General features: G+C 30.5%; 2 protein-coding genes across 3 annotated transcripts in view; one reads left to right on the top strand and one right to left on the bottom strand.

Annotated features, from left to right (window-relative positions):
- LOC125841404 (serine/threonine-protein kinase SAPK3-like) overlaps positions 1 to 19,539 on the bottom strand; it is a 119,136-nt gene that overhangs the window by 17,284 nt on the left and 82,313 nt on the right. The window lies entirely within an intron of this gene.
- On the top strand, positions 295 to 6,904 carry LOC125841408 (calcineurin B-like protein 1). 2 transcript variants are annotated; one of them, XM_049520530.1, is made up of 9 exons: positions 295 to 491; positions 1,545 to 1,685; positions 2,368 to 2,450; positions 3,766 to 3,825; positions 4,116 to 4,224; positions 4,335 to 4,387; positions 6,113 to 6,193; positions 6,405 to 6,517; positions 6,682 to 6,904. In XM_049520530.1, the coding sequence occupies exons 2-9, from the start codon at positions 1,607 to 1,609 to the stop codon at positions 6,743 to 6,745; spliced, it is 642 nt and encodes a 213-aa protein (XP_049376487.1). In that variant the 5' UTR covers positions 295 to 491; positions 1,545 to 1,606; the 3' UTR covers positions 6,746 to 6,904. The 2 variants fall into 2 exon arrangements, with proteins under 2 accessions (XP_049376487.1, XP_049376488.1); XM_049520531.1 differs by having other exon boundaries at positions 312 to 491; positions 1,550 to 1,685.

Here is a 19,539-nt window from a genome sequence, read left to right as displayed (position 1 = left end):
TGTTATTAGTAAGACTGCTTCATTCTTAATTAGAGATTTCATGTTCAAATTTTAAATACGAAGAAAATCCTATTAAGAGCGTCATCCCCCGAATGAGTTCTGTAATATGCGATCTTGATTTAATCGGGTTTCAATGTGGGCTCTGAACACCGACTTAAAAAAAAAAAAAAAGACAAACTGTCCACGTGGAAAATCAATTTCAATTCCACTCTCTTATAGATGCGCGTGTTCATCACGTACCTCCACTAGTGTCTATTTCATGGTTTCTCTTTTCTTCTCATCTGCTCTCAATCTCTCTCTCTTTCAGTCTCTCTCAGCTTCTTCTTCTTCTTCTTCTTCAAAAGAACAACTTTTTTTTCTCTGAGAACCAATCACAGCCGTTGATCATATCACCGGTGTAGATGTGTGTGTACATATAGATTACATATATATACACACATTTATTCATGGATTTTTCAACACCCCTTTGAAAGTTTGCATCTTTTTGTTTGGTATGTTTCCAACTTTCATCTTCTTTTTTTTTCGATTTTTTTTTTTGTATAATGTTTGTTTTGGGTATATGGATTTCTGAGGGTTACATTCTTTTTTTTGGGGAAAAAAATTTAAGGTTAGTGATGTGATTGAGCGAGAGAAACGATGAGAAGTACTGAAATTTATGTCCCCTTTTGGGATTTGAGATCAAAATTGAAGCTTTCACATGTTAAAGTTTTGATCTTTGCTTTTGGTATTAAGAATTTAAGTATAGGTTTTCTTGAAATTTCACTTGGGAGTGTTTTGGTGACCCTATTGGTGGTGATGGTGGAGTGGTTTGTGTGGGTGTGGGTGGGTGGGTGGTTAGGGTTAAAAAGACTTTTGAATCTTGTGGGGTTAGACTAAAGTTATGTAGAATGTATCCAAATGTCTTGTTGTTTTACACATGTTATGCGGAAAGTTAGAATTAAAGAGTTTTCAAAAAGAAAAAAAAGAGATTCTTTTTGAAACAGGCTAAAAAGGAAAGTAAAGACAAATAAATTGAAACTGAGAGAGTAATTGTTTTGTACGTTGTGAGATTACACGGGGTATGTTGTTAGTGTGTTATTTAACTTTTTATTGCTTAAGTCCACTGATTGCTTCTTGTCACTAGGAACAGGTTTTAGTTGTTAGTAATTATTCTTAGTCTCCATTTGTTGTTTTTTGTTATCCTTCCTTTCGGATTTAGTTTGCCATGTTCTTAGGTGGGTGATGATTTTTGAGTAATTACTAATGTTGCTGCTTAAAAAACAATTCAGTGGTAAAACTCGGATCTTTATGAGGTATCAATGAGGTGGCGGAAGTGAGAAAAATATGAGCTTGTATAGTATACAACATTTGTCCACAGTTCAGTTACTTCTTATGTAAGATATGTATGGAATTGATTTGTATCGGTTCTTTTTCTAACTTTTGTTGTGGAGAGATGGGTCATATTGGATTTGCCGGAGTTAATGTACTGATTGTGTTGTACATTGGCATGTGGTTTTGGTTCGTGTAATTTGCAACGTTAAGATGGTTTTGATGGTCTATTGTAGTGAAGCTGGTTTCTAGGCGCTTGTCTAGTCGTGCTTCTTCTTCAGTCACCATTCTCCAGTAAATGGGCTGCTTTAATTCTAAGGTGAAAAAGCAGTTCCGTGGACACGAAGATCCTATTGCCCTTGCATCCCAAACAGCGTGTAAGTTACTAATTGATGCTTTAAGTGTGTACATATTATGTGATACATTTTGAACTTGTCTCACGAATAAAGTGATGCAATGAAAAAGCAGTGTGTTTCTGAATAGAAGTCTAAGTAATGATCTTAAGTTTCCTCTCCATTTTTAAGGTGCTAACACCATATACTTTGTTTATGCGTTGTTTGGAGTGTCTGTAGTTTCCTCCTCGTATTGGAGGAGGCATGATTATTATAGCGTTCTCCTATCTTAAAGATCTGCAATAGCTTGAGCCTTGAGGTGTTTATTTCCGTGTATGGTGAGATGAGTTTGTGAGCTTGATGAGGAGGAAATATATGAAAGAAGAAGCAACATAACCGACCTAGAAAGATGAAAACTTTGAATGATTTCACCTAAAATATAAACACGGATGTCTTGTGATCTATGCAAAAGATTTCCTGTGTAGTACTAAGAAATAGAACCAAAAGGTACTTGGTTTACAATCTTCCATTGTGGGCTCTATCCTTAGGTTTGTTGGTTTTTCCCTTGTTAATTTTAATTTTTAATTGCCTAAAGTCTGAGAGTTAAAACATTAGACAGTTGTAGCGCGTAGTGTGCTTACACAACTGGGATTCCTTTCTAATATCCAACCCTCCTTCATTCCTTTCATATATTTGTTTGACTTTCTCTTGTTTTCTGCTTTTGCAGTTAGTGTTAGTGAAGTTGAAGCATTGTTTGAGCTGTTCAAGAGTATCAGTAGTTCGGTAATTGATGATGGGCTAATAAGCAAGGTAATTCTGCTAAACTGGTGAATCTAATCTTGTTGGTGGTTTTTAGTGAATCCTGGTGCATCCTTTCAGATGAGTTTCACAATTATTACTTTCATAACTAGGCATGTGATTTCTGTGTCTCTAATCATCACGTGGTCACTGTTACACAGTTCTCTTTTTTCTTTTCTGTCTTTGTAATTTATAGTTGATCACCGGAAGGGGGGTAGCTTTTGAAGAATTTTTGGATTGGTAACAATAAATTGAAATGCATTTGTTATTTACGGGTATTCCAGAACAAGCATTTCTAGATGGGCATTGAGAAAGTTTCCTTGGCAATGCCTAAATGGTCGTCCTGTTGTCTCTTATTGTCATTTTTCCTGGGCATGAGGTAAAAGTTATTGCTTCCCTAGATATTTAGTTCGTAGTTCCTGTCACATCCCACACTTGACCTTCTTGAGAAGGTATTTGCTAAAACCGTAGTGTAGTAGACAGCTGAACTTTCATACTCGGGCTTCGTTTGGCTGTCTTTCAGCATACTACAATTCAGCATTACATAATGTCGCACAGTTCTCCTTGGAGGCAATCTAATTGTATAAATAGTGACAATGTTGTTATATTATTGCTTAATTTTTCCTTTTTAATAAAAAAGATCAATATAATTTTCTTTTCCTAGATGTTGAGTTTCATTTGGTCTGTCATATTATACACCTTAAGGTCCTAAGAAATTGTACCTCTATTGGTGGGAAGTAGCACGTATACAATTGATTAGTCAAAGATATGCAAAAGTTTAGTCGAATTCCATTGTTATTTAAAAAAGAAGGATCCTTCGAAGTTATAAAATATTTGCTTAAACTGCATGGTTGTAGTAGACTGAAGCGTCATTTATATTGGCGGTTTTTGGGTCAGTTTTTGCATACCTTTACTAATTAATTGGACACCCTGTCTAGCCCACAAGCACATGTTACTAGCATAATTCTTCCCACTAAGATTGGAGCAGGTGGGCTCACAAGTCTCACCTAGTATAGCAGGTAGGTTTTGAACCTGGGACCTCCCAAGTTTTTGTGTCCATGCCTCAACCACTATGCTATGCTTTCGGGGTCGGGGACATGACTGAAGCATCATATATAGCTTGTTTGGCTGAAGCATCATATTAGAGCTTTGCTTGCAAATCTTTTGGCTTACTGCAAATTCAGCATTATGTGATCTAGTGTAGTTTTCCTTGAAACAATGTAACTGTGATATTACTGAACATGTATTATATATCACTTTTGATGATTAATTATCAAAGTATAAATATACTTTTCTTATACGTTGAAAAATCATGGTGGATGTGCAGGAAGAATTTCAGTTGGCTTTATTCAAGAACAGAAAGAAAGAAAACCTTTTTGCCAATCGGGTAGGATGCTTCATTGATTCTTTGCTTCAGTTCGTTTTGATAAGATACTGGTCGATTAGCTCTTTCTGAGACTTTTAGCATCCTATATTACAGTTCAGGTATACATATATTGTTATGACTTATGTATATAAGTTATAACAACAGCTGTAGTGATATCCAAATTCTGGTGATTATAGGTTCATATGCAGAGTTGGCAATATATTATGTTAATGTATATTTTTGCATGAACAGCTACTAAATTTTATTGAATTATGGGATTTTAATTTTCCTTTGGAACTCTCTGCTCGTAGATTTTTGATCTCTTTGATGTGAAGCAAAAAGGGGTCATTGATTTTGGTGATTTCGTGAAGGGACTTCATGTCTTCCACCCAAATGCCCCACAAGAAGAGAAAGTCAATTGTAAGTTAAAGAAAATATTACTATATATTTGCTGGTTTGACTTGTTCAATTTACTGCATTATTAGCATAAAAGTAGTCTTATTGAAACTCAAATTTTCTCTGCCATGCAGTTTCGTTTAAGCTTTATGATCTAGATGGCACAGGGTTCATTGAGAGGCAAGAGGTATCTCATTATTTCCTTACATACTTTCTCTTTTTTCTCTGTGGAAAAGCAACTTTATATAAGCATCTCATTATTGTTCGACTTGCTGAAGAGTTGGAGTTGTATCTGTCATGTTGCCTAATTTCTTTGTGGCACTGAATGTAGTGCTGTCCGCTGACACGAATAAGATCCCTTTCATCTTATTCTGTCTTGAGAGCATAATGAATGCTCCCTAAATTTTCTGCAGTTGATAGTTAAAAAGCCAAAAACTGGGGAATCTTAGTAGCTTAGTTAGTTGGTTGGCTACCTGACTTTCACCTGTTGGTGAGGGTTCAATTCCCCACCTTGTAATCCCCTCCCCCATTTCCCCTTCCCCTACCCCTAATTTTTCCTTAAAATAAGCCAAAATTCTTCTTTTCCTTTGGCACTTTTAACCATGTACAATCACTTTAAGATATTTTATGACCAAACACGGGGTTGACTACAACTCACTTGTCCCTTTTTCACCAGAAAATGAGTATGAAGCTGTTAAGAGAAATAGACCTTGAACCTAACTCAACCCGGAAAGCTGGCTCAAGTGAGGTTGCCCAAGACTATATAAAAGATACGACAACTTATGTCCTCAACTAATATGCGAGTCTGCATTGTTAGCCACTTTTCAGCATTTCCTGCCTGAGTTGTTGACCATCATCTGACCTCACAGGGGAGGCCCCTTGTTGAGTGATTCTCCCCCAAAAAAGTCTATATGTGATGTTCCAAAAACAGAAACATGTGATTTATTAATTTTGAACCATTGTTGGGTGCAACCAGGGAACGACTATCAACTAGTTTGAAAAGTTCTTCCATTTAGTAATGGAAGTTATCCGTCGTCACTTTCTAAGGGTATGGTAGAGAGGCATGTTACCAATTTCATAACTGTTTGGTAGAGAGGCTAGAGAAGGTGGACAATCCTTCCGTGAAGGATTATCCCGCGCTAGCACATAATTGAACATGTGATCCAATATTGATTAACCCAACATCATGGATGGCTGTGGCATATTCAACTATGTGTGACTACCTAATCAAAGCTCTCTTGTACATGCTTGATTCTTTTCAAAGGGCAATCAGTGAATTTTTTTTTATTTTTTTTGATAATGGGTGAAACTTGAAAGTGAGACATCTTGGGACCTTTGCATGTTATACCATATTAAGAAACTTAATTCGGGCCTTAGGGCTAACTGCAGCCACAAAACTAGCCCCAGACCTTATAAAGAAACTACAATTCACACCCTTGACTAATGTGAGAAACTTTAACTGACACAGAGGCTATGATAGTATCAGAGGGCAACTTGATTTTTTCTTTCTAGGAATAGAATACCATTCAATATTTACTCTTCCCTTCCTGGTCTATTTTTCAGTTGCTTTGTGCCTTATATTTAGGTTGTAATATCACTCATACGAGATGCACTTATCAAAAAAGGAATTGAAAAACTTTTGTACAAGACTTTACCGAGGCATTTTCATCCATTTAACACTTGTATTTACTGAGTGGCTTGTTTGGCTAAATACAATCAGTAGCATTCCCACCCTTCTCTTGAAATTCTTTGCAGCTATCTAGGGACTCAAATCAGTAGGTTTTTGGTCTATTTACTTTTACCTTCTAAGGTTGATGAATGGTTATGCCAAGATCATACGATGCTATAATTAAATTCTTGTTTCTAGTTTGATGTGTACAGGTTTTTTAATTATCTGCAAAAAATTTGGCAGGTTAAACAAATGTTGATTGCACTTTTATGCGAGTCTGAGATGAAGTTGGCTGATGAGACCATAGAGAGTATACTTGATAAGGTAATTTACAAATTACTTGTTAAACTTCCACTGTCCTAGACACAGCCATAGAAACCTCTATCGTTCTGTCTAAGAAGAGGTCCCCGAGGTTAAGAGACCAATTCATTTTGCGTTACCAGGAGAAGGCAGTTTTCATTCACGGAACTGTTTCCTATCTTTTATCGTTCTCATGGGATTTTGAATAACCATAGATTGTTACCTCTATATGTAGACTTTTGTGGAAGCAGACTCAAATCAGGATGGAAAGATTGACAAATCCGAATGGCAGATTTTTGTGAGCCAAAACCCTTCACTACTAAAGATAATGACACTTCCCTATCTAAGGTAACAACCATAGTTTTTCCACTGATATTATCAGAAATACCCTTCACTACTAAAGATAATGACACTTCCCTATCTAAGGTAACAACCATAGTTTTTCCACTGATATTATCAGAAATACGTTGGCTGATGTTGTTATCGTCTGATGAGATTTCTGTTTTCTGCAGGGATATTACAACTACTTTTCCTAGTTTCGTCTTCCATTCTGAAGTTGATGAAGTTGCTACATAACACTAGGAAATGTAGTTCATTTTTTTCCTAGCTAATTCGATGTGTGAAATGTTGTTCGAGTTTTAGTCTTATTTTAGAGATACAGGAAATTTGAGCTGATGAAAATGCTAAGTGTATCACGTCGCGTAAAGAGGGTTCCACCCTCCTATTGCAGAGTGATTTTATCATTGCCAAACCTGTTGATAGATAGTGTGTACTTTTTATCAATCAATCCTTCCCTTTACATGCTATAATTGTAATGCATATGTTAAAGGTCGTCTTTTTGGACACAACTGATAAATTGGAACGATACAGAAAAGATTACGTACAATTCTTGTGCAAGGAAATGTCCAAATTATTTCCCCATAGCAATCCTATAATTAAATGAATTGCTTTTTGCCAACAACATAATTGATCGTTCTGGTCTTTCTTTTTGAGTACACGTACAAAGCTTGAAAAAATAGAGATGGAAACAAACATAAAAATTCCACCCCAACAAAAAAAAAAGAAATAAGAGGAATCTATAAAATTTTGAATTTGCTTTTATTACTTGTATAGATGAGAAGAAAATTAATCTCCTCTGAAGATTAATGTGGAGAATAAAGCATAAAAAAATATAGTACTATTCTTCATAAAATTTCATAGGAAAGAAGTAACAAAGGACCTGTATTCAATGTTGGTGGTCCAGCCTAAGTCAATTTTGTGTGTTTTAGCTTTCGCAACAGCTTCGGTGGTTTTCTTAACCAAGTCACTGCCTATGAGTCGCCTAAGTAAAACCTAAAAGGTTGATTTTGTTTGTTTTACGCGTCATGTGTAAATCTTCAAAGTTTCCACAACCTTATATATATAGAGAGAGAGATAGGAATCAACAAATACAAATTTTGATCAATTGATTGATCTCAAAATATATTCTTTCAATAGTTCTTAGACTATTTGTTGAGGAACTATTAAAAACGATCTGTCTCTCTCTAGCCAGTCGAAAAATATAGGGGTAACAAAATCATGAGAATCTATGACTTGAGGTACATTATTTTGATGCTAATTAACATCCTCAAATCCACTTCTTCTGATTGGGATCCTTTTCATTTATTATTATATTATGATTCTGATCCAATATTATTTAGTTTTATCATACTCATAAATAAGATTCTTTTACTTATATCACTTTCCTTTATTTTCTCCATCATTTCTATTAGAATAATCCACATGACTAATTATTCTAATCGTCCTATAAGTATAGAAATACAATTTGGAAATTTTTCCAAGTTCTTTAGTATCTTTGTTATAGTCACACTTTTACTCCCACAAGTGTTATTTTGGTATATTTTTTTCATTATTATTTTATTTTCTTTATTATTCATGTCTTGTTCTAATTGGATTTCTAATTTATGGGAATGGACTCTTCACATACTCTCAACAATTCCTGTCCTTACAATTTCTATCCGTGCTCAACTTGATAGCAATGCTGGGAATTATTACCAACTACCACTCTATAGGACACTGCCTACTATTACAGATGCTACTGATGACACAAGTATCGAGTAACTTTTGTTACGTTCGTCAAGGGTTTATCAAGACTTCATGAGCAGTACAACCGCCATTTTCTCCTTTCACAATGTTCTCGTGAAGTTGCTCACGAATCAAAGTGTGAATGTCTTTTCGAAGTCTCACAAACACTTTTTGATCGGAAATGAGGTGGGCAATTTATGTATTTTGTTTATGTGTTCTATCTTTTTTCCTTATATTTTTTTTTTCACAATTTTGTCTGCATCCACTAGAAATTAATCAAGGTACAGACTTTTGTTATTCATTTCACACATTTTAATTAAATTTATGTCGCTAAAGCTCTTGATCAAGTTGTAATCCATTTAATTAATTAATCAATCATTGTTTAATTTATTGGTCCTTGTTTCTTTATTTACCTTGAGGGAGACGAACGTGAGAAAATACAAAGAAAAAAACCAAAAAATGATTTTCTCGTAAAGTTCTACAAAATTATAATTATTCGATCAAAAAAGATAAACGGAAAAGAGTCAAAAATACCCTTAAACTATGTTACTTGAACAAAAATGTACTTAGTTGGTAGTTTGGTAAAAAAAATGCTCTTGTTTTCAATAGTTTTGTCCAAAAATGATCTTATTGCTATTTAATGGGTCAAAAAGGCCCCATTAAATTCACCCTTCAACTTGTCCCGAAAAATCAGTTACTCGCTTAAACTATCATGACGACCTATTGCACACTTATTCTTGTTAAAAGTGTAACTAATACCACCTTAGAAGTGACATGAAAATAAAATAAAATAATAAAAAAAAAATAGGCACTTTTGAGTCGAAAATAAAGTAAAAAAAAACTAATTTTTTGACCCCCACCCCGCTCTATTCTCCTCCTTCGTGCTCACCTTCTCTTAATTCTCCTTTAGACTTTTTCTTCTTTATTTTTTTCTTATCACAACTCTTCAATTTCTCACTCAATTCATCATTACTTGAGAATTCTCCACTAATTAGTGTACTTAGTCTCGTTTCGCGCGGTTATGAAAAGAATTAAAATAAAATTACATACTAATATCAGTAATTACTTTAATAAAAGGAATTTTTTATTAATCACAGAATTTCATAGAAGAGAAGCTATGAAAAATATTTAGGTTAACTATGAAATTCATTAAGAAATCAATATATGTGAACTTCTAAAAGTTAAATATTAAAAATAAATTTCATGGAGAAAAAGAGAAGGTAATATTAGAACTACTGGAATGTAAACTTGAGATGTGATAGTTTTTTTCTTTTTTATTTGGGATCTTTTTTAGTATAATTTATCTATATTTATGTAAACTTGAAATTTGATCGTTCTTTTCTGCTTCTTTATGATCTTTTTAATTATATTCTTATAATTTTTTGACAATGTGTAAACTCAGATCGCCATTAATAGTTATTATCCATGACTACATCGTTAGCCAAAACTATTTTTAATCATCATCCACAATCACTATGACTTGACGTCGTCATCACCCAATCATCACATACTTTAATTATTTTTATTGTACAATATTAGATTAATTTAATATTAGATTAATAACTTTTTAATAATTAAATTTTAAATAACAATAAGTTTACATTTATGATGAAAAATAACAATCTTAATTAGTTAGTTTCCATATCTTAATATATTATTATTATTATTATTATATTTAGGTTCAGATATCCAATTATTTTTGGGACAACTTATATTGGGAAAGCAAAAGAATGTAAGAAAATAAATTTAAAAATAAACATAAAAGAGAACAAAAGAGAGAATTAACTACGCAAAAAGATTCAAAAAAATGACGCATACAAATTCCTATTTCTTTTAATTTTGCTTGGCTTATACACAAAAATATTAAAAAGTATATTTCACAGTTTAAATAAATATTATATTCAATATTATAAATTCCTAAGAATAAAGAGTCACAGTAATTAAGAGGATTAAGAATGTGGCTTTGGACTTGTTTGTAACATAATAGGAGTAATATTTGTACATTATTACACTAATAAAGAACATTAATTATAGAAAATGAAAAGACAAACAAATTAGAGTTATTGAGACAGATATTTTATTATAAGTAAATAGAAATCAAGGAAACCAACTATATTTTTAAAATTATAAATTAATCGCAATGTTGAAATAACTTGAGAACTCCTGGAAAACAACAAAGATGAAAAATATAAAGAATGCAACTTGACTTATTAATAAACAACCTGAAATCTCCTAGAAAACAACAAAAACGAAAAATTTAATGACGGCAATTTTACACGTTAATAAATAATTTGTTTTTAATAAAACCAACTATATTTTCAAAATTATAAATTAACTTTACATTCTCATGTTCTATCATTTTTGTTAATAAAAATTGCTCCACCAGACTATGGAAGTATAAGTACATATTTCTTTAAGTAGCATTTCGATATCCATTGACTCTGCTTCTATGTTTTAAAATATTATAATCCACAAATACAATAAACTAATATTATCAACAAAAAAGTGAGAGATGAATTTACTTAAACAAATAATTTTTTTGTAGAGTGTTATCAGTATAATATAATTAAATTATCTAAGAATTACATAGAGGTCTAAAGAGAATTAATTAAATAAATTTTTTTAAGAAACTCAAGATTTATATCTTCACGAACACAAACAAATATTATTAAATGTATGATTTCAACAAAAAAAGAGTTGTAATTATATTAGACATATCAAATTATTTTACCTTGTAAAATCAAATTATGCAAGAATGTCTAACCATTTTCATTATTGATATATCTCCTATGATCTGCAAAATATGATCAAATAAGTTTAAAAATTATCTAGCAAAGAAGAAAAAGATAAAGAATAAAGAGAAAATTGCATTTAATCATAAGTCCTGCTACACATAATCATTTTTGACAAAACATAAATAATCCAAAAGAAAATAATATAATAGAAACATTACTTCTTAAGCACCTAAAAAAAAATAAAGAATAATCAATTTGAATCTATATAGCTCAAAATCCATTAAGCTCCGTCTCTGGATGATTTCATTTCATCCTATATACAAGAGTCAAGAAAAATAATAACAAATTATTAGTCATAAAATGAATCTCCATTTTTATGGTTATAAAGAGAATCATAAAGATAACAAACCAAAATAATTTATCCGGAAGAAACAAAAATATGCTTTGACATATTAGCCTTACTTGCTAATTAAAAGTAATATATGAAATCATATTTGAAAAAGATAATGCACCTCAAAGCTTAAAAATATTGTAAATAACATACAATTTTTGTGTGATTTTATAGTGTTAATATAACCTTCTACATTAAATAATTAGAGGTTATGAATAAGAAAAGCTTGAGAGGTAATGAATATGAAAGGATTGGGAGTTGTGAATATTATTAATACTAATTTAAGAATAGAATTTATAAAATTGAAGAGGTATAACTTAAGAAGATGATTTTGCAAGAAAAAAATAATTAAAAAAAATAAGAAAAAGTGTCAAGAAAAGGAGAATAAATAAATAAATATGAATGGAGACCATAAAGAGGTGTCACATCACCTATGTTCCTCCTTTATATATATAGATTTCTCACCGATTCACCAAAAAAGGTAGTACTTTTGGTAATCTAAATTTTACAACCCATTAGCATCAAAAGAACATTGAAGAGTCAACCCCTAAATTTCCAAACAATTATTATCAAGCAAAATTAATTGCTCCCCACCCTCATATATCAAAAGGATAATAACTTTGATTTAATTTGCTATCCATATCACCCATCCCTTCACCAACCTTCCAACCACCACTGCTATTCCGTTGATCTTATTTGTCCCCATGATAGTTTAAACATTTAACTGACTTTTCAAGATAAATTCAGGGGTGAATTTATATCTTTTCCCTAAACATTTTCTAATTAAAAAAAATCATTATTAAGAAAAGAATGTGTTTAAAAGAATATTAGAAATAATATATTTATTTGAAAAATGACATTTTTGACCCATTAAATAACATTAAAGATATTTTTGGACCAAACTATCAACTAATGACATTTTTATTCATTTCAAATAGTTTCAAGATATTTTTTAACATAATCCAAAAAATAAAAGAAGAAAGGAAGGAAAAAGACGGAAACTATAGTAGTATTATAATAAATGAATCTGTGTCGATCATAGTGTTTTTTTGCAAAAACTGGCAACAAAGAATCTTAAAACATACGAACAATTACAATGGTACTATCTATATATGTAGACTTTTTTCTATCTATCCCTTTACAAGATGATTGTAATGCATATGTTATTAAAGGTCGTCTTTTTGGACACGTTAGATAAATTGAAACGATACAACAAAGATAATTAACCATATGATTCTTGTGCAAAGGGGTGGATCTACGTTGTTGAAAGGGTTGTCACGTGACATAACTTTATTGGAAATTTTACTAAAATATACATATATATTTTAAATAGAAAACAGTAAAACGATATAAGGAATTAAAAGGACATTTTGCTTGTACAAAATTTCTCGCAGCACAAGTGGTTAAAGCGCTTATTTTTTGTTTTATTATTCTCTTAAATTTTAGTTTTAAATTGTTTTTCTCTCTCTTAAATTTTAGCTTTGAATTAAAAAACGTAGGGTCGTTATTAAAAATCTACGGACCCACTCTAATTCATTCAAAATATACCTGCTACTTTTTATTTTAGATTGAAATAAAACTTACTTTATCTGAACCTCTACCGACAGATGTGCTAATTGCGTTGGTCATTGTGCATAAAATCTTTGAGTCCTTTATCAATTAGAATTATAGCTAAAAAAAATTTATTGTTGACTCTTTCTATTTATATATTCGTGACTTTGAGTTTCTTCAAAAAAAAAAATAGTTCATGTTCATCGTCATTCGACATCTCGAATCTCCACATTATGTTAGTATTTTTGTTTTGTTATTCTTTTTTTATTATTATGTGCTTGAAGTTTTATTTTTATTTGTTCATAATAATAATTTTATTTTATTCTATTTGATTTTGTCACAAATTTTCCTCTTGAGTCATTTTTGTCCTTTAAGTGGTGAAATCACTTAGAAAAAATTATGTGTACATCATTACTCGTGCAAAAACGACACGAACAATCAAAGAAAATAATGTCCAAATTATGTTGACATAGTAATTATGCATGCGTTAGAGAGGTTTAGAAGCTAATTAATTGCACATTCAAGCTACTTAATTAAGTGAAAAGATATATAATCACTTTAACGAAAGTAAGAATAAGCTCAAAGCTTGAAGCTAGCATAAAATATACATATAGACAAAACCCACGTAAATTTTTGTTGTATCGTATTGTTACGTTCATTGGTAATAACAAAAATTTTCATTTTGAATAACGATTTATTTGGAATGAAAAGTCTTATTTTTAATCCTTCACCCTACCGTTTTATAGTAGCTTTACTACGTATCCTACTTTTTTGTAGGTTTTTTCTTCATATTGTTGATGTGTGACATTATACAATGACGGAAAATGATATAATCTATCCAAACATTGTATTCATTAAAACAATACAATACAATACGATACATACAATACAATACATAAAAAAACAATACGTAGCAACCATCCAAACAGAGTACCTCAAAAGTTAGAGAGGATTTCATATGCTAGAGTGCTTGATGAGATGAATGTAACTGTTCCATTGATTTACGATTACATTATATGTTATTAATACACATAATCTTATAAAGATCTTGACTAGCTCAATAAATGAATAATAGTAACAAATTAACTATTTTTAATATAATCCTCTCACATGATACAAACAACATCTTCATATCGAGAATGAGTCTTTTTTTTTTCTTTTTTTGCAAAAACTAAAATTATGATTATTACTTTTATGAAATATAAACTTATGTGCCAAGTTTAAAATTAGAAAAAAAAAAATTGAAATCACAAATTTAGAATCGACATCTTTAAGGTGAACTTGTGATAGGAATCAAAATTTCAAAACCAACACAAATTTCAAATTGAAACTTCAATTTTGAAGTCCAAATTATACGGCCCAATGGGTCAAATATCTGAAATTTACTCTATACCACTTTATATTCATATATCTCGGGTATATCTTTGCATATCACAAAAATCTTTTGCTTGATATACATTGATATATTTAATAGGGAAAATTACATGAGTTGGTAAATATTACTAGTTTATTATTCAATGAGAGTATAATTTCATTTAATTATCGTACGTGACTATAGTTTAATATATTTTGCTATTAAATATGGGGCACACCACTACTTTGTATAACGAAACAAAAATAGCTTTCCCGGACTTTGTATACTCATTTATACAAACATTATTTTATCTCTCCTCTCTCCATTCCCTAATTCTCTCCTAAAATACTCATACACATCCAATTTGAATTTCAAAATTTACTCTTTTCCTCCTAATCGTATTTTCACTATTACAGGTAGCCGTCCAAATTTTCGATGGGTTTAACACAAGATTTTCGAGTCAATGCAGGGTCTATTGCAAAATCTAGAGAAATTGCAGATGAAAAATCTATTCAAGGGTTGAAATCCAAGAAAAGACCGGCCCAATGACATTGCAGTAAGTTATCAATAATGCTAAGGCAAGCGACATCAAAATAGTTGAAGGAGGAAACAAGAGATGATTCATTAGATCAAGACAGATCTGAAGAATCACATGAATTCGTATAAACCCTAAAGGTATATAGCAATTTGTATATTTATTAGTTATTATTTATACACATACAAATTGTGATTTAATTCCATATATGCATAACTATATTGAGATGTATTTATATATTTGTATATTTAAGTCATATATTCATATACATATACAATTTATAATTATATACAAATGCAAATAGTTCTATATTTATACAAATATTTGTATATTTTTACATATGCATCTACTTGTATATAGTAATTGATTTGTATAAATATTGGTGTTAGTATCGTAGTAGAACTCATTTTGGGCAAAATATTTTATTAAAAAATGATTATCGTGAATTATGGGATTCTGTAAATTTTTTGTCACCGTATTTAGCGTGTATGTATCTATTTATTAAATTTTTTTGTAAATTTAAAACAAAAAAAAACTGAGATATACAAATCTACGCCCCTATTATCCCGTCCTCGAGACTGAACCAGTGGCGGAGCCACATGTAGTTGAGGGGTGTCGACCGACACCCCTTCGTCGGAAAATTATACTGTGTAGCTTGAGTTAAATTATTTTTTATGTGTATATATTACATATTGACACTCCTTAACTTCTACGCGATTTTACTTCTTTATATTTTGACACCCCTTAGTCGAAGTTCTGGCTCTGCCACTGGACTGAACTAAGGCACACCCTTCTTTGCTTAGGCCTTTCCCTTCTTTTGTTTAATCTGGACCCTAAGGATGCTTAACGTCACTTCGCCAACTGGCTTTATAGCTAACTAAATTATAGCCATGGAACATATATGATAAACTATAGCTATGGAGCGTTATTTGCTTAAATTTGTTTGCATGCATATATGAAACACGATATAGAGTTGTCTGTTATAAGTATAACAATGATATACATGGGTATACAATGATGTACACGAGGGTTATACATGTTACTGCGATAAAATCATTTGTACTCATGATACTGAATATTTGCGATTTTGTTCGACGGATTTAAATTTTGGAAAGGAATATTAGCGTGAAATTAGAAGTTGAATATTCATTACCATTGTGTAATTAGGAGTTGTGTTCTCCTATATTTTTAGTCGTTTGGTATATAATGTGTATATCCATTACCAAACTTTCAGGCTTTAGTTGCTAAGCCTAATCTTTGGCTAAAATCGATATCCATTATAGGTTCTATATCCCAAAATTTAACCCACAAGAAATGCAATTTATAGTACTCTAAGGGGGTTATTTGACTCGAAGACAAGTTATACTATGATGATAATGCAAAGATTATTTCTTGTTGATATTTAGTAAATCATTGGTTTAAACTTCGATATACAAGCTTTCATCTTAAATATTTGGTAACTTTTAAACTAAAATATAATAAGTTCAAATCATAACTTTGCACACTTGACTTAATTAGTGAGGGATACACCAATAAATAAATTGATGTTATCCAAATTTTTTTGTGAATTATACTTTCACCGCATAATGTACAATTATTTTAAGCTGAATTATCCTCAATTGTCCCAACTTTTCACTCTTTTAATGTGTTGGGTCTTATAGTTGGCATGAAAACCACATGGATGAGCAAAGCCATTTTTCAAAAAATGACCAAAATGACAATTTTGCCCTTGATCGACCATCTTATTCTTGCTATATATATATATATATATATTTATTGATTTAATTAGAAACTATAGTAAACATACTCAAATATAAAGATTCAAAAGTTTACCAAGAATGGAGTTTGATCTAAGATACTTGATCTTAATTATAATTAATATTCTCAAATCCATATTTATTTCAAATGAATGGGATCCTTACCATATATCTGTCCAACTTAGTTTCATGACATTTATGAATAGGCTTGTTTTCCTCTTTTTTTTTTTCCTTCATTTTCTCCACCACTCGTATAGCAATTCATCATCCAATGAGAATACACATAAGTTCAAAAATTTTCTCCTAGTCTTTTAATATCTTATGTTTAGCCTCATTTTTACTCCCACAAGTGTTATTTTGGTACATTTTCTTCATTACAATTATGGCACTTCCTTCTAATTGGATTGCCAATTTTAAGGAATGGTCTTTACTTATTATCTCTACAATTCCAGGATTTAGCATTTTCATCAATGCTGAATTTGACCAGCAACCCCAAGCTCAAACAATTCATCTATTGTCTCCGGTCTAACTAATTAACTCGCGACTAATACAAAATTCTGAATTTCAAAGAATGCAGCTTATTGAATTATGAAAAAGTTTTTGTACATAATTGTATTCTTTCGTAGAAGAATAAGACTTTTACTAAAAGTTATTGTGTTTTGTCGAACACATAATCGATACTCTGATCTAGCTCCACCCTCTGGAGGGAAGATTTGTTCGTCCTTTGGATGAAATATTTATTCTTTAAAAGAGGTGTAATAAATCAAAATAGTTTTTTCTTCCACATAGATATTTCACTCATAATATCTATTTTAAAATTGGCACATATATCAAACTTAAATATTTTATCATTATTTCACTTATGATATCCATTTCTCTAATTAATGATATATACATTTATTTATGATATTAATTTCAAAAAAATTGTAGAGGTTGAACGTTCAAAAGTTCAAATTGCGCAAAACATTCCTTGAGTTTGAAATAATTTATAGCAATACTTGCCTGAATTTCAATATAGTGCTGAAGCCGTTTTTACTCTTTTCATTATTTCAAAATAAGTGCTACAAAAAGTCAGGTTCACTAAAAAATTAATAAATATAATATGCAATTCACTAAATTATCTCTACTAATTAATTTTTGTCTTGAATTTCTTAGATGACATTTACTTTGGGATAATTTATTTTTGCTAAAGTAACACTAATTTTGAGACGAAAAAAGTAATATTCTTTCCGTATTTAATTAATAATCAGTCCAACTTAAATTAAGGTGACTGGCTTATTTCATGTCTTACTAGACGATAGCAAGCCCGTGCAAGCACGGGTCCAACACAAAAAATAAGTAATTTAGTAACATAAATATGAGGCAGGAGTCAAAAGGGCCAAAAAAATTGTCAAAAATTCCAAAAGGGCATATCAATTTTTTTTTAAATCAAAAGGGAAAAATCGCTCTTGACGAAGCAATTTCCCTCTAACACAATATTGACGCCGTTACTCCGTCAAAAATAAACGCAGTGATTTTTGTCCAAACATTTTTTTCTTTTTTTTACAGTAGCGATTTTAAGTCGAATTTTTTTTCCCTACATCGCTGCAGGGGCAGCGTTTTCCTCGATTAATAATTTATTTTTTTTTGAAATCACTACCTTGGCAGCTATTTTTCCGAAAATATTTTTGTTAAATGACTTGATTGTAATGAAGAAAGAGGAAACATGCATTATACGTATCAATTCTTGATCGGTTCATGTATATATACAATAAAAATGTGCTATTATTTTCATGCCTATTGTTAATTATTAATAATATTATTATTCAAGACAAAGATATTTTATATATATATTACTTTAAAGGGCACAAAGAGAACTTCATATCCATAAATAGTAAATGACCGTGTATATAGATTTTTTTATATCTTAAAGCACACATTGTAAATGGAAATCCTCGTCTTTAATTAAATTATAGAAAAATAAAATATAAAAATGATAAACAACACGGATATTATACTCAATAAAATTATTGAAGCATGAGGAAAATTAAATTATATATCATAAATAATAATAAAAGAATAATTGAATTTATAAAAAAAAAACTTCAAATAAAAATTGAATTATTTCCTATTTCTTTTCAGATTTTTTTTTCTTCAAAATATGAACTTATTATCATAATTTAATGCCTTGAGTTATTTGTTATTGTCTCCTATACTTATATTTTTATGGAAAACTACACAAATTGGACCCACGATTCAAATTATTTACTCAACTGTCCCTTTATTCTATTCACTGAACCATTACTTCTTCATCCTTGATACTATCAGAGTATATATATACTCTAATGGTTTCAAGTAGTAATAGAACAACCTTTTTACTGAAACATTGTTTGTTCATCCTCAATGTCATCAGTGTGTGTATATATATATAATGGTATCAAGTAGTAACACAATAGTGTTTTCACTTAAGCACGATTTCTTCCTTTTTGGTTCCATTATACTTTGATAGTACCAGACAATAAACACACATTGATAGTTAAAAACAAGTGATACGAAAGTAAAAGAGTAACTACTTATAAATAATTTTTCTTTTTCGGGTACAGTTTTCCCTATATCTTTTTATATATATATGGTTGGAGAATTTGTATATCACAAAATAAAAGTAAACGTGTTAATTATAAATTAAAATATGATTAAGTCATGCGATATTCAAATCTTTGCTATACTCTACTATAATATTACTATTGTACGCCCTTTGTTTATACTCCCTCCGTCCACAATTAATTGTCATAATTTCCATTTTTAGAGTCAAACATATAAAAATTTTGACTAACATTTTACGATCTATTTTTCATCATATTGATATGCAAAAACTTGCAATTAATAATATTTTTCGTATAGTTTTTGAATATCTAATTTTTTTGTTTAAAATATCAAATTAATGAAATCTAATTTAACTTTGAAAATTAATCAAATTGACTTTTGAAAATCGCAACATGACAAT

The sequence above is a fragment of the Solanum stenotomum genome, chromosome 10 (genome assembly GCF_019186545.1).
Source record: "Solanum stenotomum isolate F172 chromosome 10, ASM1918654v1, whole genome shotgun sequence".
Taxonomy (NCBI): Eukaryota; Viridiplantae; Streptophyta; class Magnoliopsida; order Solanales; family Solanaceae; genus Solanum; species Solanum stenotomum.
This window is presented reverse-complemented; position numbering and strand designations above follow the sequence as displayed.

Bases quoted from the DNA above. Each gene is read 5' to 3' on its own strand.
- LOC125841408 (XM_049520530.1), top strand. From the start codon at position 1,607: ATGGGCTGCTTTAATTCTAAGGTGAAAAAGCAGTTCCGTGGACACGAA. The intron at 3,826-4,115 runs GTAGGATGCTTC...CTCTGCTCGTAG, and splicing joins AAAACCTTTTTGCCAATCGG to ATTTTTGATCTCTTTGATGT. The intron at 6,194-6,404 runs GTAATTTACAAA...CTCTATATGTAG, and splicing joins TAGAGAGTATACTTGATAAG to ACTTTTGTGGAAGCAGACTC.